Genomic DNA, 20,216 nt, shown 5'->3' on the forward strand with positions numbered 1-20,216 from the left:
GAATGGTTTTTAGATATGTCCAAGTGGCCAGCAATCGTATGGCCCAATATACACCTATCTCATTGAGAAGCCCAGTGTTTATACCAAGGAAAATCTGCGAACATACAAATCCCTAGATGCATATAATTACATACGTTGTGGTCATGTGCAAGAGGTACAACACAAAAAAAAACTTTCCTCTCCATGTGCGACACATCACAAAAACCAGCCAGCACCAAACATTCACAGACATGCACACAACATACACACAGAATACCTGTCTGTTTTTCTATCGCTCCCCTCACCCAACCAACCTTCACAAACACACACACTAAACAGTATAGCTTGCACATACCTTCAGAGGACTCAAGAGGATCTGCCTCAGTTTGTCCTGTTGGGCTGGCAACAGCGGCTTTAGCTTCGTCCCACCTTCTCTTTCTTTCATATCTAGGACAAAGTGCAATACAATCAAGTTAATGCACTAAATAATTATCAACATAAAAATGCAATTACATAACAAGGCCAAACAAATACAGCTTATTTGCTCACATACTAAGGCAGATTAGAATATTGCAAATGACGACTAAATGGCCCTATACTGCACATCGAGTATACATGACATGACACATACCTTGCCACCTTTCCCGTGCTGTCTCCGCTGCTATGGGAAAAAATGGATGGAACAAAATCTGGACTATCATAATCCATGGATGGTTCTCCTGATAAGAGAAAGAGCAAAATGAGCTCGGCTAGTTGTTTAACCACCATCATAACGAGCAACAAATGCACAAAAACATGCATTAATGTTCATTCAGAGATACAAAACATGTAGTCTCTGCTCGAAAATTTAGTATAACGCTGAGCATAACTAAACAACTTCAAGTTACGCCAAGAGTCTTAGTTAAAATGTCAAATATGCCAGAATATATATCTTAATCGTTTTAGCTAACTGGAGATACAAGTTGAAGTTTACGGAACACTGTGCTGTACGCAATACTGTGACGTCACGTCAACGTTGACTGTTTTGAAGACGCGTCGTAACATAGCTAAATTTGTGGCAACCAACAGACAGGCAATTTAGTTGGCCAGTTAGGCTATAACCTACTGAACCAAACTGTAGCAAATTCGGGGGGGGGGGGGCAACTCGACCGGAACGTCACAGCCGAGACGCGAACTCGGATCTCCCGCACCGCGGGCGACAACGTTAACCAGTCGACTAAGAGGTCTGACCCGTCACCAACGGCTACCAAGCCTATTCATCCGTGATCGTTACACAATATAATCTAGTTTAGCTATCATTTTGTATGGCTCACACATAAAGCTAACTTACTCATTACCTAGCGAGCTAATGTTAGCATACAGAAACTTACCTGACACAAAGTGGGCGCTGCACAGACTCTCATTGCCTTTCGGACCATCAGGATCCCAATCCGCCCTTTTAATTGCCTGAATCCATAATTTCCTTCGATTCCTTGCAAAGGCATGTGACCCGTTTGGAATGTTGAACATTTTCCACCCATCCTTTTGGCGGTTTGTGCAGTTTATTGCACAACAACTGCGCGTCATCGCTGCTGTATCTGAGCTCTACCTTGGTTAAAATCTCTGCGCTGTAGCTGCCTTCTGCCCCCTTGTTGCGCACGCATCTCTGTGATGAGGTTGCAAGGAAACTCTCCTATAATGTATACATCCAAACCCAAACACACACATAGGACCATACACAGGCATATTTATATGAATAGCTTGATAAGGTGTTATCTTTCTGGAACCTGTTCACACTGTGGAGACTATTCTAACCACTATTGCACACACTACATTCAAATACACTACACTCACTCACTCACACACTCTCTCTCTCTCCCTCTCTCTCTCTCTCGCACACACACTCTCCCTCTCCCTCTCTCTCTCTCTCACACACACACACACTCTCCCCCTCTCTCAAACACACACACTCTCGCTCTCGCTCTCTCTCTCTCTCCCTCTCTCTCCCTCTCTCTCTCTCTCACTCACTCACTCACTCTCTCTCTCCCTCTCTCTCTCACACACACACACTCTCTCTCTCCCTCTCACACACATACACACTCTCTCTCTCTCGCGCTCGCTCTCTCTCTCTCTCACACACACACACACACACACACACACACACACACACACACACACACACTCAATACGGGGTGAAAATACACCACAAACCTTGCATCACCTTCCTCCCTGTTTGTCCAATGCTCCACTATGTTCCTGGGTTAAGGGGGAAAGCCTGCTATAGAGAGGTCACCAATCGTAAGAGGCTATAGTTAGTGCCAGCCAATCAGCCTCCACTACCTCTGAAGTAAGTTCGGCCAATGGCAATAGGAGGGTTTCCGTGCAGCGTCATCACAGAGATGCGTGCGCAACTATGGGGCAGAAAGCAGCTACAGCGCAGAGATTTTAACCAAGATAGCGCTCAGATACAGCAGAGATGACGCGCACTTGTTGTGCAATAAACTGCACAAACCGCCAAAAGGATGGGTGGGAAATTTTCAACATTCCTAAGGGGTCACACGCCTTTGCATGTGACCCCTTTGGAATGTTGAACATTTTCATTGTTGAACCGCTTTGGTAGCTCTCAAAAGATTATGCATCTCATAATCTTTTGAGAGCTACCAAAGCGGTTTTGCCCCCCAGCTGCGCACGCACCCAGTAATGTTTGTAAACAGGAAACCGTCTGTCTATATGCTCTCCGGGACTGGGTGAGGGTTCTCTTGCTCACACAGGAAGAGAACTGCTGGCACGATGTGTAGGTAGAGAGAGACAGAGACGAGGAGGGGGTTAGATGGGCGGGATGGAGAACTGCTTGTATGCGTGGAAAGGACAAAAATAAAGGGGCCACAGGCTTTCTGCTTCGATAAAATCAGTAAAAGAATAGAGCTGATAATTAAACCATCTCAGCAAATTATTGTTGTGTGTGTGTGTGCAACAAACCAATGGGTGTGCTGTTGCACTTTATTTGACCTTGTTAATGCACATTTGCATTTATCAGCTGAAGAGTTTTTGTTTGTTTTTTTGTTTTTTTAACCTGTGTGCACGCATAGTTGGTATAAAAACATTAATGTATAAACGGAAGAATGCAAAATTTAAAAAAAAGAGTAGTGTCTGAGCCACTGCAGACAGAAAAGGTACAGACTTAAATCGATATAGGCAAGATGTGTGTCTTAATTACAGTACAATGGCAATGTATGACAAACTCACGGAGAGCAGTGATTCCCAAAGTGGTGTCTGTAGTCGTTGAAAATGGTGGAGCTTCCCTGGAAAATGCAGACAAGTTTCTTTTCATTTCTCATTCATTTCCTAATTCCAGCACTGACATGCTTTACTGAGAGTATGGGCATTAACGTTGTATTTTTGACTCCCTTGGTACTCCATTTTACGTTAACTTTTTCCTCAATGCAAGTTTTCACAGGTTGGAGTCACTGCATCTATAGGCCTGACGAAGGCCCTCTTGGTCAAAACATGTTGGATTTTTTTTATACCTGCCAGTAATCCCTTAAAATTAAGGCTGTTTAGTTTAATTCTCCTACTTGACTTCAGTCCCATAGTCAGCACTGCAAAAGTACGAAGACAGTACTGATAATATGTCTTTATGCATGCTTAATAATCCAGGTAAGGAAATCACAGAAAGTTGAATCAGTTCATCCGGACACAACGTTTATTGAGAGAAACGTTCGATTATTCATCTAGTCTCCAGTTGAGACTGGAAAGGTCACATAAATGAATACTGATAATAGTTTGAGAAATCTACTCTGAGCAGGCCTCAGCAAATTAAATTGTGTACATTTTATTCAAACTCTACATAAAAGGTATGAATGAAGGGTACATAACTCTCACCGAATAAACAGCAAGTGTATACCGTTTTCAGTTAAGTTATAAAGCAACTATTACCCTCAAAGCAGTTCATAGTAAGAGCATTTTTTCTTCAAAATGACGGAAAATTCTAAGTTTTGTTTTTCCAAGTATGAACTACTTATAGTTAAAACAAAAATTAAAATTTTAAACTGACGCAATCAATTTGGAGTTTCAATCACTTTGATGTTTTGTTTTTCCATTTGTAAATGAACTTTCTCTCTCTCTCTCTCTCTCTCTCTCTCTCTCTCTCTCTCTCTCTGTCTATATATATATATATATATATATATATATATATATATATATATATGGCCTGGTGGCCCGTCCAGGGTGTCTCCCCGCCTGCCGCCCAATGACTGCTGGGATAGGCTCCAGCATATCCCCGCAACCCTGAGTTAGGATAACCGGTTTGGATAATGAATGAATAAATGAATGTGTGTGTGTGTGTGTGTGTGTATGTGTGTGTGTGTGTGTGTGTGTGTGTGTATGTGTGTGTGTGTGTGTGTGTGTGTGTGTGTGTGTGTGTGTGTGTGTGTGTGTGTGTAGCGTTTTTTTCAGAAACAATCAATGGTGTTATAAGTGCTCAACTAATGAGGAGCAGAATATCAACACAGATACAGGAAAAAATAAGTTTTAATGCATTGCAGTGCATTAAAACTTTTTTCCCCGTATCTATGTTGATATATTTATTAAGATAGATGTAGGAAAAAAACTTTAATTCATAGCAGCACAAGCCTGTCTCATGCGTCACGCACTCATCAGCTGCCAAGTTGGCCATACACAAATAAATGTCAAAGGGTTGGCAATTATTTGAGGGAGGATACGGTCCAGTCCATTAGTTAATTATTTGGACTTAAGTAGCACAATACTACCAGACCCTGGAATAAATTTCCTGTTACAGTACCATTTAAATCTGCTCTCATCTTGATTTATTTCTATTTAAAGATGGACAAATAGATACTTGGTTACATGCTGAATAAGGAAACAAGTGGCTGATGATGAGTGTGTGATGCATGAGACAGGCTTGTGCTGCTATGAATTAAAGTTTTTTTCCTACATCTATCTTAATATTCTGCTCGCTCCCCATTTGTTGAACACTTTTATCAACACCATTGATGGTTTCCGGAAAAAAGCTATATATATATATATATATATATATATATATATATATATACACTGCTCAAAAAAATAAAGGGAACACCTAAAAACACAATATAGACCTCGATGAATGAAATATTTCAGCTGAAAATCTTTATTTATTAGACAGAGGAATGTGTTTAGAGCAAATTAACCTAAGAATGATCAATGGAAATCAAAATCATTAGCCCATTAAGGTCTGGATTCAGAATCATACTCAAAATCAAAGTGGAAAATGAGAACATAGGCTAATCCAACTTCTGTGGAAATTCTTCAAGACGATTCAAAATGAGGCTCAGTAGTGTGTGTGGCCTCCACGTGCCTGTATGCACTCCCTACAACTTCTGGGCATGCTCCTGATGAGACGACGGATGGTCTCCTGAGGGATCTCCTCCCAGACCTGGATCAGGGCATCGGTCAACTCCTGGACAGTCTGTGGTGCGACATCGCGTTGGCGGATGGTACGAGACATGATGTCCCAGAGGTGCTCAATTGGATTCAGGTCTGGGGAACGTGCAGGCCAGTCCATAGCATCAATGCCCTCGACATACAGGAACTGCTGACACACTCTGGCCACATGAGGACGAGCATTGTCATGCATGAGCAGGAACCCAGGGCCCACTGCACCAGCATATGGTCTGACAATGGGTCTGAGGATCTCATCCCGGTACCTAATGGCAGTCATGGTACCCCTGGCTAGCACGTAGAGGTCTGTGCGGCCCTCCAAGGATATGCCTCCCCAGACCATCACTGACCCACCGCCAAACCGGTCATGCTGGAGGATGTTTGCAGGCAGCAGAACGTTCTCCACAGCGTCTCCAGACTCTCTCATGTCTGTCACATGTGTTCAGTGTGAACCTGCTCTCATCTGTGAAGAGCACAGGGCGCCAATGGCGAATCTGCCAACCAAGATGTTCTCTGGCAAAGGTCAATCGGGCTGCACGGTGTTGGGCTGTGAGCACAGGCCCCAATTGTGGACGTCGGGCCCTCATACCATCCTCATGCATTCTGTTTCTCACTGTTTGAGCAGAAACCTGCACATTAGTGGCCTGTTGAAGGTCGTTTTGTAGGGCTCCGGCAGTGCTCCTCCTGTTCCTCCTTGCACAAAGGACCAGATAGCGGTCCTGCTGCGGGTTGTTGTCCTCCTGCGGCCCCCTCCACGTCTCCTGGTGTACTGGCCTGTCTCCTGGTACCTCCTCCATGCTCTGGACACTGTGCTGGGAGACACATCAAATCTTCTTGCCACAGCACGCATTGATGTGCCATCCTGGATGAGCTGCACTACCTGAGCAACTTCTGTAGGTTGCAGATACCGCCTCATGCCACCTCTAGTGGTGAGGGCACTAGCAAAATGAAAAACTAACCAAAGATCGGCCAGAAAAGATGAGGACAGGCAAATGGTCTGTGGCCACCACCTGCAAATCCATTCCTGTTATAGGGGTTGTCTTGCAAATTGTCTAATTTCCACCTGGTGGAAATTAGACAATTTACCAACAGGTGAAATTGATTCACAAATCAGTGTTGCTTCCTAACTGGACAGGTTGATATCTCAAAAGTGTGATTGACTTGGAGCTACATTGCATTGCTTATGTGTTCCCTTTATTTTTTTGAGCAGTGTATATATATATATGAAAAAATGAAGTTCCCATTCCATAAAACAATTTACTGCAGCTCAATACTGAGGTCTCGCTATCTGAAGTAAGGGGTAATTGATAATAAAGTTTATTCAGTGAGTGACAACCCACCAACTCAAATCTGTCTGACATGGATGATCGAAGAGAGCAATCCTAAAGTGTACAAAATAACTGATGGTGATTTTTGTTTGATATAATAATCCTATCAGTGAGACAACTGTGCACTGCTTCCAGTTAGATTAAATTGGGAAGCCCTGTGGTGACGCTTGGAAAAAGCTTAACAACAACATCAACAACAACAACGAAATCAGGCTTTGTTTATTTTTTTGGAAGCCTAGCTTTTTCCCCCCCTCTTTTATTCTATAGAAAAAAAACATTCAAAGTACAACACACATATAACCAAATAAATAGGGAAATAAAGCATTTCACAAACCCATCAAACTCTACAGAATCAAAGAGGACAAGAATCAAAAATTGCAACACAGGCAGACAAAACAGAAAATAATGAGGTAACCTGTAGGCTTGGCATAGCTAATTAAAGGAGGCTAACGTGACACCAGTGGCTATGTTTAGGATGCTAGTTACCCACTCCTGTGTACATTACACAGATCTACGTACACAGATCAAAATCTCACCACCGAGGGGGGAAAAAACTTCAGTTCATGGCCGTTTTCGGTAACTTGTTGACTTCAGAAACTCTGAAACGAAAAAACAACGCAGTCTCTCGCAAATCAACCGGCGGCCTTCCACTCCACAGGTATAACAGCCAAGAGAATCCGTTGGACACCGTATCGCCAGGTGGCGGTAGTGAGCACCAGGGCCATTCCGCACGGGCAGGAAAAGAAAACAACCACAAGAAAATCACAAAACCAAGATGGCGGTGCAGGAGACAGCTACCCAACTCTCCATGGCACTTAAAGTGCAAGAATACCCCACTCTGAAGGTAAATATATATATTTATAGCGACGGGCAAAGGGCGACACTACGACGTTTGCATTGTTGTCCAACTACGCGGTAGGTTTTACGTATTTTGAAAATTCGTGAAAATGACTTGATGAGATAACGAGACCAGCGAAGTTGACAGGGAGGCTAGCCGAACTAGCTTCGTTAGAAAGCTAGTTAACTTCACAATATAATTTGTAAACGTTTTCTGTTTAATGCGACACCAAAGTTAAGCAGACCGCCTAAAATTAGAATGCTGGCTAGTTCACAAGTCGCCATACAACCCATCACGTAGTTGTTAGTGCAGAACTACAAAAGCTAAGCCTGGTTTTAAAAATATGTTGGCCCTGTAAGGGGTAACTGCATTTACAGCATGAAAACATAACGTTAACCAGGTAAACGATAAGGTCAGATGGCAGCTTAATGTGAAATCGTCACATTAATGAACAGTACCGACCGACGGCCTGTTTAGTTGATCACTCGAGAGTCTCGAAATCGCATCTTTAATTAAATGAGAATAAAACCAAACATCAACAGTGACAGAGCATGTCGTGACATGGTTTTTCATCCCTTCATCGGCCGGGCAACGACGTCAATGAAACGGCATGCAGACATTTTCTCGGGCCTGCGAGCTTGCTTTTGTATTTCTGACATGGCTGAGGTTAGCTACCCAGTGTCGACTGGTAATATAAAATACACAGCATACCGACCACGTAACGTCAGTGTGCCATTCCTAACAGTATTGCTCGTGTTTTCGTACGGATCGGTTGGAATCGGAAAAAAGGGGGGGTAGGCGTGTGTGTGTGCGCGCGCGCGCGCGTGTTTGCTAGATCGCAGACATGAGAGCAGTCCCCCCGGGTTAGCGCAGTGTCATCACATTGCAACTGACTGACTGCTCCCCCTTTCCCTTCCCTTCAAAATGGCCTGCGAGAGAATTCGCAGCTTTGCGCCGCACACACGCGCACCGTAGCCCTCCATTCCCCTCACTGCGACACCATTGTCTGGAGCGAGTGGAGATTCCTGCTCGTTTGCTCCGGCCAGTCGTCAAAGAAGGCGTCGTGATATGAGCCGCGGCGTGAGTAGCATGATACAGTAAACGTAAAATGTTGGGCGATAATCGACGCACCTAGCCGCTAGGATATCGCCCCGGTGCGTGAATGAGGGTTTCCTTCTGTGGCTGGTGACTGTGCTCGGGTGTATATGTTCAAAAGGGCCGTCTGGTAGGTGGCTATGTGGTGCTGGTGATGTGTCTGTCTTTGCTCTGATGTTGCAGCAAAGAGGATGCTACAATCAATGACAGGCACCATTTTGAGGCTGTGGTTTTTAGCAACATTGGCATCTTGAGAACTGGGGCAAAATCGATGTGAATGAATATGTTGGCCTGTAGCGAGCAAATGCATCAGTTCAGTATATTGTCTGACACAGATATTAGTAAGACTTCCAATCTACATTTCCTTAAAGTACGTGTGTCTATAGGCCTTAATGAAGGCCTTTGGCTGTGCAGTAGGCATTCATATTAGGTTGAATTTCTCCACAAGTAAAAGCTTAAGGTAATTTATTTGTAAGTCTTGTGGGTATGAATAACCCATTCTTAATTTTATGAACATGCATTGATTGCCAACACAAACATTTGAGCCTATTGGTAATAAGAGAGCTAAGACTACCAATTTAACTGTAACAAACACTGTAGCTCCTCCACTTTAATATTACCTGAAATCAGTGACAAAATAATTTTTTCATAGTCCTCCTCCCACGGGTGCTTGATCAACAGCAAATGAAAGAGGGACTTTGTTGGCTTGCAAATGTTTGTCTGCACATTCTCATTTAAACGAGTTTATATTCTTTACAGTATAGTTTAGAAGCGAAAAATTTACCCCTATACAGAGAAAAAAACCCTGTGCTAAATCAGTCATCCGTTTTCCTTTTATGAAAAGATGAAAAAGCTGGGTGGCAGTAGATATGGAAGGCAAATAGAATTGTGTGGAATTGTATGTTGACATCACATATTTTGAAGCATATAAGTGAATTTCTCTTATGTCTGACTAGAGATGGTATTAATGATTGTTCCTTAAAATTTACAAAACTCATGGCATGGAATTGCAATCTGAATCCTTAAAGGGCCTCCATTGGTTGGTTTTAGTGAAACTACCTCTGTAATTCTTAAAATAATGCATCAGTTGTGTGTGTGTTCTGTCTTAGAGAGTCTACGTCAGAGTGTATATTCACTGATGTTTATCATACATCTATAGAAAACATTAGCAAATGTAAGCGTCCTTTGGGAAGGAATCTAAACTTTTATTCACTGCTCGGCCGCCAAGCAGTACACATTTCTGAGATGTTTTTTGATTGGTCTGGTTTTCAAATAATTTGTTCAGGTCCAGTCAGGTAGATGTCTAAACATCTGATCAAAACTGAGTATTTTTTTTAAAAAAATTTTTATCAAAAACTAACAATACATATGCTATTCAGTTGAAAGAAAGAATCATACAAAGTAGTGTTTGTTTTCAGAGACGCAACAAGTGAATGATAGTTTATTGATTAACACAACGATTACCATCCATGATTACGCTGATCAAGGACTGTCACTGAAAAAAAATAATCACATTGTGAATAGCCTATAAGCCACATGTTTATTCAAGGCATATGGTGTTCCAGCATATTTTTTATTTTTATTTTTGATGTACTTTAATATTATGGAAGAATTACATCCATTATTTCCTCCCATAATTATTTATTTTATTGTCTAAAAGTGATGGTTGTAGGTAATTGGTCTTGGTTCTAATTTTGGTTCTGGTGCAGTTTATAGCACTATTCCCATTTGGATTATTATGCTGTCATACTTCTTCCTACTGCTATTTTCTCACTGGTCTGTACTACTGTCTAAATACCGTGTGTAGTAAGTCTTTAGAAGTCCATAGTGAATTTAATATGGGTTTTAATTGTACATTTTGGGACCATATTTAACAAGAAAAGCTTTGGGTTTCCATCTAAGCCACAAGTTGCTTTGTTCAATTGTGGAAATTAGTGTCATTGTCTCACTGTTATTATAGCTGAAATATTTCGCATGTTTTACCAAGGTTGCCTGAGTCAAATATGCAATTATGCCAAATCCTCTTCTGATTGATTCAATCCAAAAGAGAAAAACATTTTTGGTTTCAAACAATGACAGTGATAACCGATAAAGATGCTTGAATACTGTTGAATACAGACATCTCACTTATCAATTAAGCCATTTTCTGTGTTTGGGGTGTTGTCACATGCCTTTTAATGAAGCCACACTGTTACCATCCTATTATTTGCTTGTACAGAATTGGTAAGGTTAGGCCTATATTTGAATCTATTGAGATTGCTGACCATTTAATTTGATGTGTATCTGTTAGTGATGTGCACAACTCCTGATTAACAATTTGTTGTGTATCTGTTAGTGATGTGCACAACTCCAGATAAACATAGCCTCCCTGATTCTACAGTTTCTGTGACTGAACAGTGATCATTTGGTATTTGTTGAATTTGCTTATTTTGCCTGAAATTGCAACTAATAATAACGATAGCGGAAACAAATAGAAAAGCGCAGTGATCTGTCTTAACATTTATATTAGACCACTTGTTTTGTGAGAAGACTGGTTTCTTCATATAAGAAAATGTGGAACACAGGATAGATGTTGCACCTTTCCAGATAAATATAAAGGCCCTATTTAAGAATCTCGTGGAAAGTGAAAAAGTTGCCAAGGGCTAAATTAACTTCTGAATCTAATTTGATCTTGAAGCTTGTAATGGAATAATCAAATACTCAGTTACTCAGAAATAACCCTAGTGTGTAAATAAGAAACTGTTCGGCGGTCTATATGTAGTAAGTCTGAGTGATAATTTTTTCCCATGATATAAGCCCAGGGAAGTAAACTAGAATAATTTTTTTTCTCCCCGATTGTACCTGGCCCGCTCTCCGAGCTGTCCCGATCGCTGCTCCGCACCCTTTGCCGTTCCGGGGAAGGCTGCAGACCACTTGCCTCCTTCAATACATGCGGAGTCACCATCCGCTTCTTTTCACCTAACAGTGAAGACTTTCACCAGGAGGATGTAGCACGTGGGAGGATCATGCTATTCCCCCAGTCCCCCCCCCCCCCGAACAGGCGCCCCAACCGACCATAGGAGGCACTAGTGCCGTGACTAGGACACATACCCACATCTGGCTTCCTGCCCCTAAACTAGAATATTTGATAAGACCAATTAAATAAAATTGAATATTTGTTATTTAACAGAAAAAATAGACTCCACTTGTCATGGATTGGTGTAAAATGTAGTAGTGATTAGATATTCTAATGCTAACAAAAAATAGTGTAACTATCATGGTCACAAACTGTAGCCTGATCTTTTTAATATGTTTGTTCATGTGGAGGCCTTCTTGGGTTCCCGTCACTACAGAACTTTTGACAACTAGGCTGGTAATTAGTCGACTGTAAAGTTACGCATCAGATGCAATGGTGAGTGCATATAATGAAGAAGGCTGTGAGAGCATGCTGCTAATGGTTGCTGCGTCATGTCATTTCAATGTACGGTGACATACTGAGAAAGAATCTTTGTGATATAGAAGCCTGGTCATATTTAACTGTATTTGGAAGGGAATTGGATTTTTATAGGCCTTTTGGATGCTTTCAATTCAAAAGGAATTGTTTTTTAGTTTTTACACGTGTTCATGTGTGTCTTGAAGCTCGGACCTGTATGTGTCTTGTGTGACACTTAGAGGAAAAGGCTTTCCTTTCCAGTGGAATAGCTTGGATTCTTAGTTGTGGTGGACTGGGGTGCGGTCGCACCTGTCTCGAGTCAGCTGAAGACAGGATAAAATGCAGCTGCACCTCAAACAAAGACACACCAGACTGGGAAAGAGCAGAACCACCTAGCACTCTCCCCACCAAACAGACTGTGTATGCGGGTTTAAGTGTATTTAATCTTTCAACTGTCATGGTTTTAATCAATGGGCTCTTGCACCCTCCACTACCTTTAATGTCTTGTGCTGGAGAGCCCTGGCTGTGGCACATCATTGCTACATCAGTATACATTGCTACATCAGTATGAATAAATGAATGAAAATAGAAAACAAAGTGATATGCGGAAGGTATATGAAAAGACCTAACCTAGGCTTGCCCTTTGAAATGCTCCACGTTGGCAATGGTCACACCTGAATGCTCACTAGACTAGGGCTAGTTCTTTCATAACCTGTGCCTCTTTCTGCACAGGTCCCTTATGAAACTCTGAACAAGCGTTTCCGGGCAGCTCAGAAGAATATCGACCGTGAGACCAGTCACGTGACCATGGTGGTGGCAGAGCTGGAGAAGACACTGAGCAACTTCCCCGTGGTGGACTCGGTGGTGTCATTACTGGATGGCGTGGTGGAAAAACTCAGCGCCCTGAAGAGGAAGGTCAGGGAGGCACCAACATATACATAGATGCACATACACACACACACACACACACACACACACACACACACACACACACACACACACACACTCTGTCTGCCTATATGTCTTTTCACTCCTATACTCTGATAATGAATTTAAACGTGAATTACAATTTTAAAGTATAATCATATGAAATTAATATTGCAATGCTTTTAGCTTGTGGGACTTTAAATATTTATTACTAAGTAAAAGAACATTATAGTTTATTATTAGGGGTGTCAAGATTCTCCAAATCCACGATTCAATTTGACTTTCGATTTTAAGATCATGATTCAATTCAGTTTTTGATATAAACATTTTTTTTCAGCACCAGCCTATGTCATTGTTAGATTATCAAGTTTTGATTTGTAAAGAGCAACAGATCATTGGTTTTATGCCCTGACAGCTGTTATTTACATTTTCAAATTCTTCTTTTGAAAAGATAGGCTACATGGTACCAAGTGTGATATAACTGGCATATTTTTTTTTGGACTGTACCACACTAAGGCCATATGGTCAAATTTAAATAATTCATTTCAAATGTAATAACAATAACTTATTTCACCACTGAACATATTTCTCGTGTTGCCTGAGGTGGCACATGGTACCCGCATGTACAAACTGTAGTTTTCTGCCAACGACGCGTTCGTTACTGACATAACTCACAGGGAAGGCAACATTTGCCACACTGGTGACTTAAGGCAAGCAGGAAGATTTTCCAGTTCTGTTGTTTCTTCATCGTCTGCTACTCTGGCAGTGGCCATGGTGTCTCAAAAAGTGCAGGTGCAAGCTACTGGTAAGCAGCGCTGTGTCATATTTGAAGTTTTGTTTTTTTTCTTCCTCGCACGCAAGTAGACAGGGTGGAGAGAAGAAAAAATAACAGGGAAAATGGCCAATCCTGCTTTCGAAGTTCAAAATCGAAAGCTTATTTCGATCAATCTTCGATTTAGAATCGAAATTGTGACACTCCTAATTAATATCATTATTAATTGTATAAACATATTGATAAAGCTATCCTTAATGTCCATTAACAAAAGATATAGTTGGAAGGTGTCTTTCCGAACAAGGCACTTTCGCTACTCCTGACATGTGGGTTAACACACACACACACACACAAATTCCTGTAGGCTAAAGGAACAATTGTAAAATATATAACATTTTTTTAATCTTCAGATGAAATATCAACTTACTGGCAATGTGGTTTCCTGCTTATAATGCTGCTGTGTATTTTGTTTGCACACAGTGGAATGCGATTTGGGCTGGAGCTGGTCTCTGACTTACCATTTCTCACAAGAACTAAACAGTGTACCATGTAGCATCTTGTGTGAATAGGAATATAATAAAAAATCCTACTTGTCTATATCCTTTTTAACAAGCTACTAGCATTTCTTTTTCCCTCAGTACACTGAAACAAACTTGAATCCTAATTGTACAGATCCAACATGTTAAAGGTTTTTCGTGCTTGTGTTCCTGATGTTTGGGGGCGGACTTTTCACTTCAACAAATACTTCAGTTCTCTCACACCTACAGCTTTTTGAATTTGTGATTGTTTCGCCCACGCTCCTGTATGTGTTCCATAGGCTGCAGAGTCTATCCAAGCAGAAGATGAGAGTGCCAAACTGTGTAAGCGTCGAATCGAACACCTGAAGGAGCACAGCAGCGACCAGCTGGCCTCAGTCAACTTGTGGAAGAAGAAGCGCATGGATCGCATGATGGTAGAGCATCTCCTGCGCTGTGGCTACTACAACACAGCAGTTAAACTGGCCAGGCAGAGTGGAATAGAGGTAAATGTGTGTGAATCCCATACATAAACCTACACATCTGTATCATTTCATCATTTAAAGAATACTTAACTTGGTAACATGTGCACATGTGTTCTGATGCACCTGCAAGGCTGTAAAATAAGTGAATAGTCCCAATTTGGAAAATGTTGCACAACGTCTACAGTGGTTGAGGAGGATGTAGCCTTCCTCGTGTGTCCTCTTGATACACGTGGAGTGGCTGACCACATCTTTTTACCTGCCAGCTGCACGTTTCTACAAAGAATAAAACATGTGCGGAGACTCGCATTATTTCTCTCTTCATCCACCCACAGTTGTACAGGTACCCCACAAGTTGTAGGAATTGCACATTACAATGGTGGGACATCTAACCCCTGCTGGCTCCCCACATGTTGCCTTTTGATGCCCAGCTGAGCTGGCAGTGCAGTGCAGTTCCCTCCTTAATTCAAAGACTTTGGGGCAACTGCTGGGATGTGAAAGATTTTCCGTTCCCGATCTGAGTTTCTGACATATGTAAAAAACATTTTACAAAGTACAATCCCTCTTACCTAATTCAACATTTGAATCCCCCGCTGCTTTTCTAATGATATAGTCCACATCCTCAGTGAACAGAAATCTTGTTATTTCTCTGATGTTTTATGGGCTTAAAGGTAGCCATGCTTGGTCATGAACACTTTCCCTATCTTTTGTTTATGTTAGGACCTGGTGAACATAGAGATGTTCCTTACAGCAAAGGAGGTGGAAGAGTCTCTGGAGAGACAGGAGACTGCCACTTGCCTGGCCTGGTGCCACGACAACAAATCTCGCCTCCGCAAGATGAAGGTCAGTTACTCATTTATGAGTGTTGCCCAACTTTCCAGGCCTTTGAAACTGGGAGCTCGAGTGAAAAGTTTTCTTTTAAGGTATCATACCCTGAAAAGTGGTATCTCCTTTTGTCAGTACAAATTATTAAGTGTGTGTAACAGAAGAAAAAAGGAACACATTCTATACAGTCTTATGATGAATTCATAGCCAGTATATATAATGTCCTGAATACCAAAAGGTTTGTGAGAGTTTTGTTATAAAAATGTATCGGAGGAGGCATGTGGTGGTCTGCAGCCTTCCCCGGATTGGCAGAGGGGGTGGAGCAGTGACAAGGACGGCTCAGAGAGCAGGGTGATTGGCCAGGTACAATTGGGGAGAAAGGGGGGGAGTCCCCCCCCCCCAAAAAAAAGGACTGGGGAAAAAAAAGTTGTACATCATGCTCAAGGAAAGAAAGTCAACTGTGGACGACAGATTTTCTTATCAAACTCACAAAAGGCCAAACGACTGTATATTTTTTCATCTGTTATTCATATATTTGAATTTGAGTAATGGGAGAATTTGCAGGTAAGCTTTGATTAGGGTATTGTTGCTTGTCATTTAGTGTAGTTTCTCCTGACATGTTCCTGCATCAGTAATGGTTCTTTACACGTGAGACAATGTCAAATGTCGATTGTGGTCCTTAAAATAGGTAAGATTTGGGCAATGAAGATTTTTGCAGCAGTCTGATAATACATAAACTAAGTGAAAACATGGATTTTTTTTCAGTTTAATTTTGTTTTCATTCATTTCTTGCAGAGTTGTCTTGAGTTCAGCCTGAGAATCCAAGAGTTCATTGAGCTTATCCGACAGAACAAACGCATGGATGCTGTCAGGTAGAAGGCAAATAACCAAGACAGACAAAAATATGTACACACACAATCACATACACACTTAAATTAGTTTGCAGGTGAGGACATTCTATTGACTTACTTAACACCTCATCTTAAACCCTCTGCTAATCTTGATATGTTTCTAATTTAAACATCAAACCAGATAAAAACGTTCTACTGTAACAAACAGTAACTGATGATTCTCAATATCATCCATTTTATTTTGTGTGTGTGCGTGTTTGTGTGTGTGTGTGTGTGCGCGTGTGTCAGACATGCAAGGAAGCACTTCAGTCAGGCAGAGGGTGGACAGTTGGATGAGGTCCGGCAGGTTATGGGCATGCTGGCTTTCCCCTCAGACACACACATCTCCCCTTACAAGGTAAGCCTCTCCTCCCACGTGTGTGTACATATGTGAGAACTTATTTACATTGCTTTGAAGTAGGTGTAACACTGTTTGTGTCTCTCTTTGTTACTTGAGGATCTTTTGGATCCTGCGCGCTGGAAGATGCTGATCCAGCAGTTCCGATATGACAACTACAGACTGCACCAGCTGGGCAATAACTCTGTCTTCACTATAACCCTGCAGGCTGGGCTGTCCGCCATCAAGACCCCGTATCCTGTCTCACTCATTTGCTGTCACTCACACCACCATGTGGTTCCTCAATCAAAACAAATGCTCGTATATTGGGACATGAAATGACTAGTTCAGTTTGTTTGTTTCTTTATACGGGAACAAAACAAAAGTAATGTTATTAAAAAGAAAAGCACACAAACAGGAATAAAAATAACAATAAAAACCCATTTCTAGAAACAAGAAACAAATTGGTGTTGTTTAGATAAAAAGAGAGTACTTCACACTTACTTAGAATGTTTTTTTTTTTTAATCAATTCCTCTCAATAAAAGGGGAAAAAAGATCACACATAACTACTGTCCATACCAAAACAGAAACACTGTCTCAACATTAATGGTACATTTCATTTCTAAAACCTTCATTAGCCTGATGTGTTAATATCACAAGCAAGGAATATGAATCCGGTGTCCTGTTGATTTGTTGATTGACTGACTGTTTCTCAACTGTCCGAGTAAATATTTTGTAACACCATTTCAAAAAGTGCCTATTGAATGATATGGGTCATTATTTTAACGTGTTACATAAACGGGTTTGGGTTAAGAATGCACAAGAAGTGAAGTCTTTCATAAGATACAAAGCAACCTGTGAAACAGAGGACAGTATCATTGAATAAAACTGATTGAAGTCCTGAACATCTGTGCCTGTTCCAGTCAGTGCTACAAAGAAGATGGTTCCTCAAAGAACCCAGACTGCCCAGTGTGCAGCAAGTCTTTGAATAAATTGGCCCAGCCGCTGCCTATGGCCCACTGCGCCAACTCCAGACTGGTCTGCAAGATCTCCGGGGAGGTCATGAACGAGAACAACCCCCCTATGATGCTACCCAATGGATACGTCTACGGCTACAATGTAAGATTCACAGCCTAAAATGAATTAGTCAAGAGTATGGGTATGGTGAGGTTAGGCTGGTCATTTTTGCTTCAAATTGGTTTAATATGGCAGCCAATTTAAAGCAAATCTATTTAAATGGAAATATATATTTGACTTGGTAATATTTTTCATTCTTTGCCAGTCTCTGCTTTCCATCCGCCAAGATGACAAGGTAGTTTGCCCTAGAACCAAAGAGGTCTTCAGCTTCTCTCAGGCCGAGAAGGTCTACATCATGTGATCAATCAAGATGAACCCTCCTGCAAATTGACATGATTGGATATGGTCCCTTGTCCATTACCTGTGACCTGGCCTCGCCTCAAAGCCACCTGTGGAACTGTGATTTAATGGTCCCCTCCCCCTCTCCAATACATGATTGAGTTGAAGGATCTAATCACGCACTGATTCCCACCTTTACCCCCACCACTGCTACCCTACAGAAACTGACCTCTTTACCTGGCAATCTCTGTCTTAGCTATGGGTAGAAACCAAGATGTTGTTTTGTCCTATCCATTCAAGTACATGGACGAAACGTCTGCATTACCTTAGAGGCCCTGATTCCAGAGACTTGAGAAAAGGACTAGGGCCGTGATGTAACAACAAAATAGTGGTTTGGTTTTTATCAGCAACAAAAACAAATGTGCTAAAGTTATGTTGACTTGATGTTTTAATTGGTAACCCTGGTACTGTATGACAGGGCTGCTTAATACATTACTCCATTGATTAAAATAATAGATAAAATCATGGTTTGGGCCTTTTTTACCTTTTATTCCCCAAAACAAACATGGTTGACTGGTCACATGGCTGTATATTGTCATGATATGCACACTATGGCCATGTTATGAGTTCTTTTTAGGGGTGAGATATGTGGATGTCACCCTGAAACTGGACCCTATGTTGAGTTTCCTCCCACTTGACTGTGAAAACCGAAGGCTGTCAGTGTGGGACGCAATTGGTTCCTTTTTTTTTAATGTAAATAGAAAAGAATTGAGCATTCTCATGTACAGATTTTGGGGGTTTTGTTGACCACAGTAAACCTTCAGAAATATTCCTCTGTGAAGTGAACAGGTCTTTTGCTGGCATTTTGTGATCTGTGATGTAGCCTGCAGTACCAAAAACTCACCTGACTGTTGAGTGTACCTTGTTCTTCTCACAGGGGAATTGGTTAGGGTGGCTTATGAGCCTCGTATTATCATTATGGTGTACTTAATACCATTACAATGACGCTGACGCAATACAGTAGGTTACCATCGCTGGTGTTTTGTTTTGTATTTTAATTGAACAAGTGGTCTTCCTTGGTTGTGTGTGAGGTTTGGCATTCTAAGTTCTCTCCCTCAACCAACCGAAAAAAATAATGAGTTCATTTTGGTGAACTTTGGATATTTATTCTGTTTGGGGAAAAAAAAGACAGAGTGGTTGAAGTCAACCTAGCACTACCCAATGACTGTCTTTTAATTTCATACATTTTTCAACAATGAACATTACAATAAAGAGAATGATTGTGCTGACTTAACTATTTTCTAAGTTTTGTACATAGAAGGGTGTGTGTGTGTGTGTGTGTGTGTGTGTGTGTGTGTGTGTGTGTGTGTGTGTGTGTGTGTGTGTGTGTGTGTGTGTGTGTGTGTGTGTGTGTGTGTGTGTGTGTGTGTGTGGCCTAACTAAGAACGAACAACTAGAAAGCACATTGGTTAGTTTAAGTATTCTTTGGTCTTGTTGCCGCAAAAGTTTCATAAGCCGGAGAAGAGACTTTAGCTTGCCTTTTTTGTGCCTTTTCTTGCTAATTTTGAGAGCGAGGGTTAGCAGTTTTTGGTTGTCCAAATGCATGCTTTATCCTTCCTGGAAACATGACTTGAGAATTGCTCAGAAAACAACAACAAAAAATGGTGTGTGTGTGTGTATATATTATATAAGGTGAAACATCAGTTGTCTGTTAGTTTAGCTTTTCTCCATATATCAAACCACAGGTTGCTTAGAATATAGCTGTTTATGATTTAGAATTTGACATGAAGGGGCACCAGATGCTCTGAATTTGCATGGTTTTGTTGTTATAACACTATTGTTTTACAATGTGGATTGCTCCATGAGTAAAATGTGTCATGTTTTCTGGTCTTTTTTTCTCTGAACCCAACAACCCAGTGCTCCGCAGGTTCCCAAGTATCCCCATTAGCACCTACACCCCACTGGGTGTGTGACTATGAAGGTGTCTTAGAGACAGGCTGCATATTCATTCACCCCAATTCTGCTTACACACATGCTAATT

General features: G+C 41.4%; 2 protein-coding genes across 2 annotated transcripts in view; one reads left to right on the forward strand and one right to left on the reverse strand.

The window, feature by feature from the left end:
• The window catches only part of LOC130132828 (C-terminal binding protein 1), a 39,823-nt gene extending 38,176 nt beyond the window's left edge, over window positions 1-1,647 (reverse strand). Inside the window, exons 1-3 of the mRNA XM_056301882.1 lie at window positions 1,350-1,647; window positions 611-698; window positions 335-426 (exon numbers count right to left, since the gene is read on the reverse strand). Of these exons, the coding sequence (XP_056157857.1) occupies window positions 335-426; window positions 611-698; window positions 1,350-1,545 (376 nt within the window). The 5' untranslated portion in view covers window positions 1,546-1,647. The remainder of the gene's footprint in view (window positions 1-334; window positions 427-610; window positions 699-1,349) is intronic.
• Window positions 1,648-7,473: 5,826 nt separating this feature from the next.
• Window positions 7,474-19,581, forward strand: maea (macrophage erythroblast attacher, E3 ubiquitin ligase). Its single transcript, XM_056280612.1, has 9 exons — window positions 7,474-7,569; window positions 12,803-12,985; window positions 14,587-14,790; window positions 15,487-15,609; window positions 16,387-16,463; window positions 16,731-16,839; window positions 16,939-17,072; window positions 17,743-17,938; window positions 18,102-19,581. Exons 1-9 carry the CDS (start codon window positions 7,501-7,503, stop codon window positions 18,195-18,197), a joined length of 1,191 nt encoding a protein of 396 aa, XP_056136587.1. The 5' UTR covers window positions 7,474-7,500; the 3' UTR covers window positions 18,198-19,581.
• Window positions 19,582-20,216: the final 635 nt, after the last annotated feature.

Source organism: Lampris incognitus, chromosome 1 (assembly GCF_029633865.1).
Source record: "Lampris incognitus isolate fLamInc1 chromosome 1, fLamInc1.hap2, whole genome shotgun sequence".
NCBI classification, from domain to species: Eukaryota; Metazoa; Chordata; class Actinopteri; order Lampriformes; family Lampridae; genus Lampris; species Lampris incognitus.

Coding starts and splice junctions, on each gene's coding strand:
- maea (XM_056280612.1), top strand. CDS start 7,501: ATGGCGGTGCAGGAGACAGCTACCCAACTCTCCATGGCACTTAAAGTG. Junction 15,610..16,386: donor CTCGCCTCCGCAAGATGAAG/GTCAGTTACTCA, acceptor CATTTCTTGCAG/AGTTGTCTTGAGTTCAGCCT. Junction 16,464..16,730: donor AAACGCATGGATGCTGTCAG/GTAGAAGGCAAA, acceptor CGCGTGTGTCAG/ACATGCAAGGAAGCACTTCA.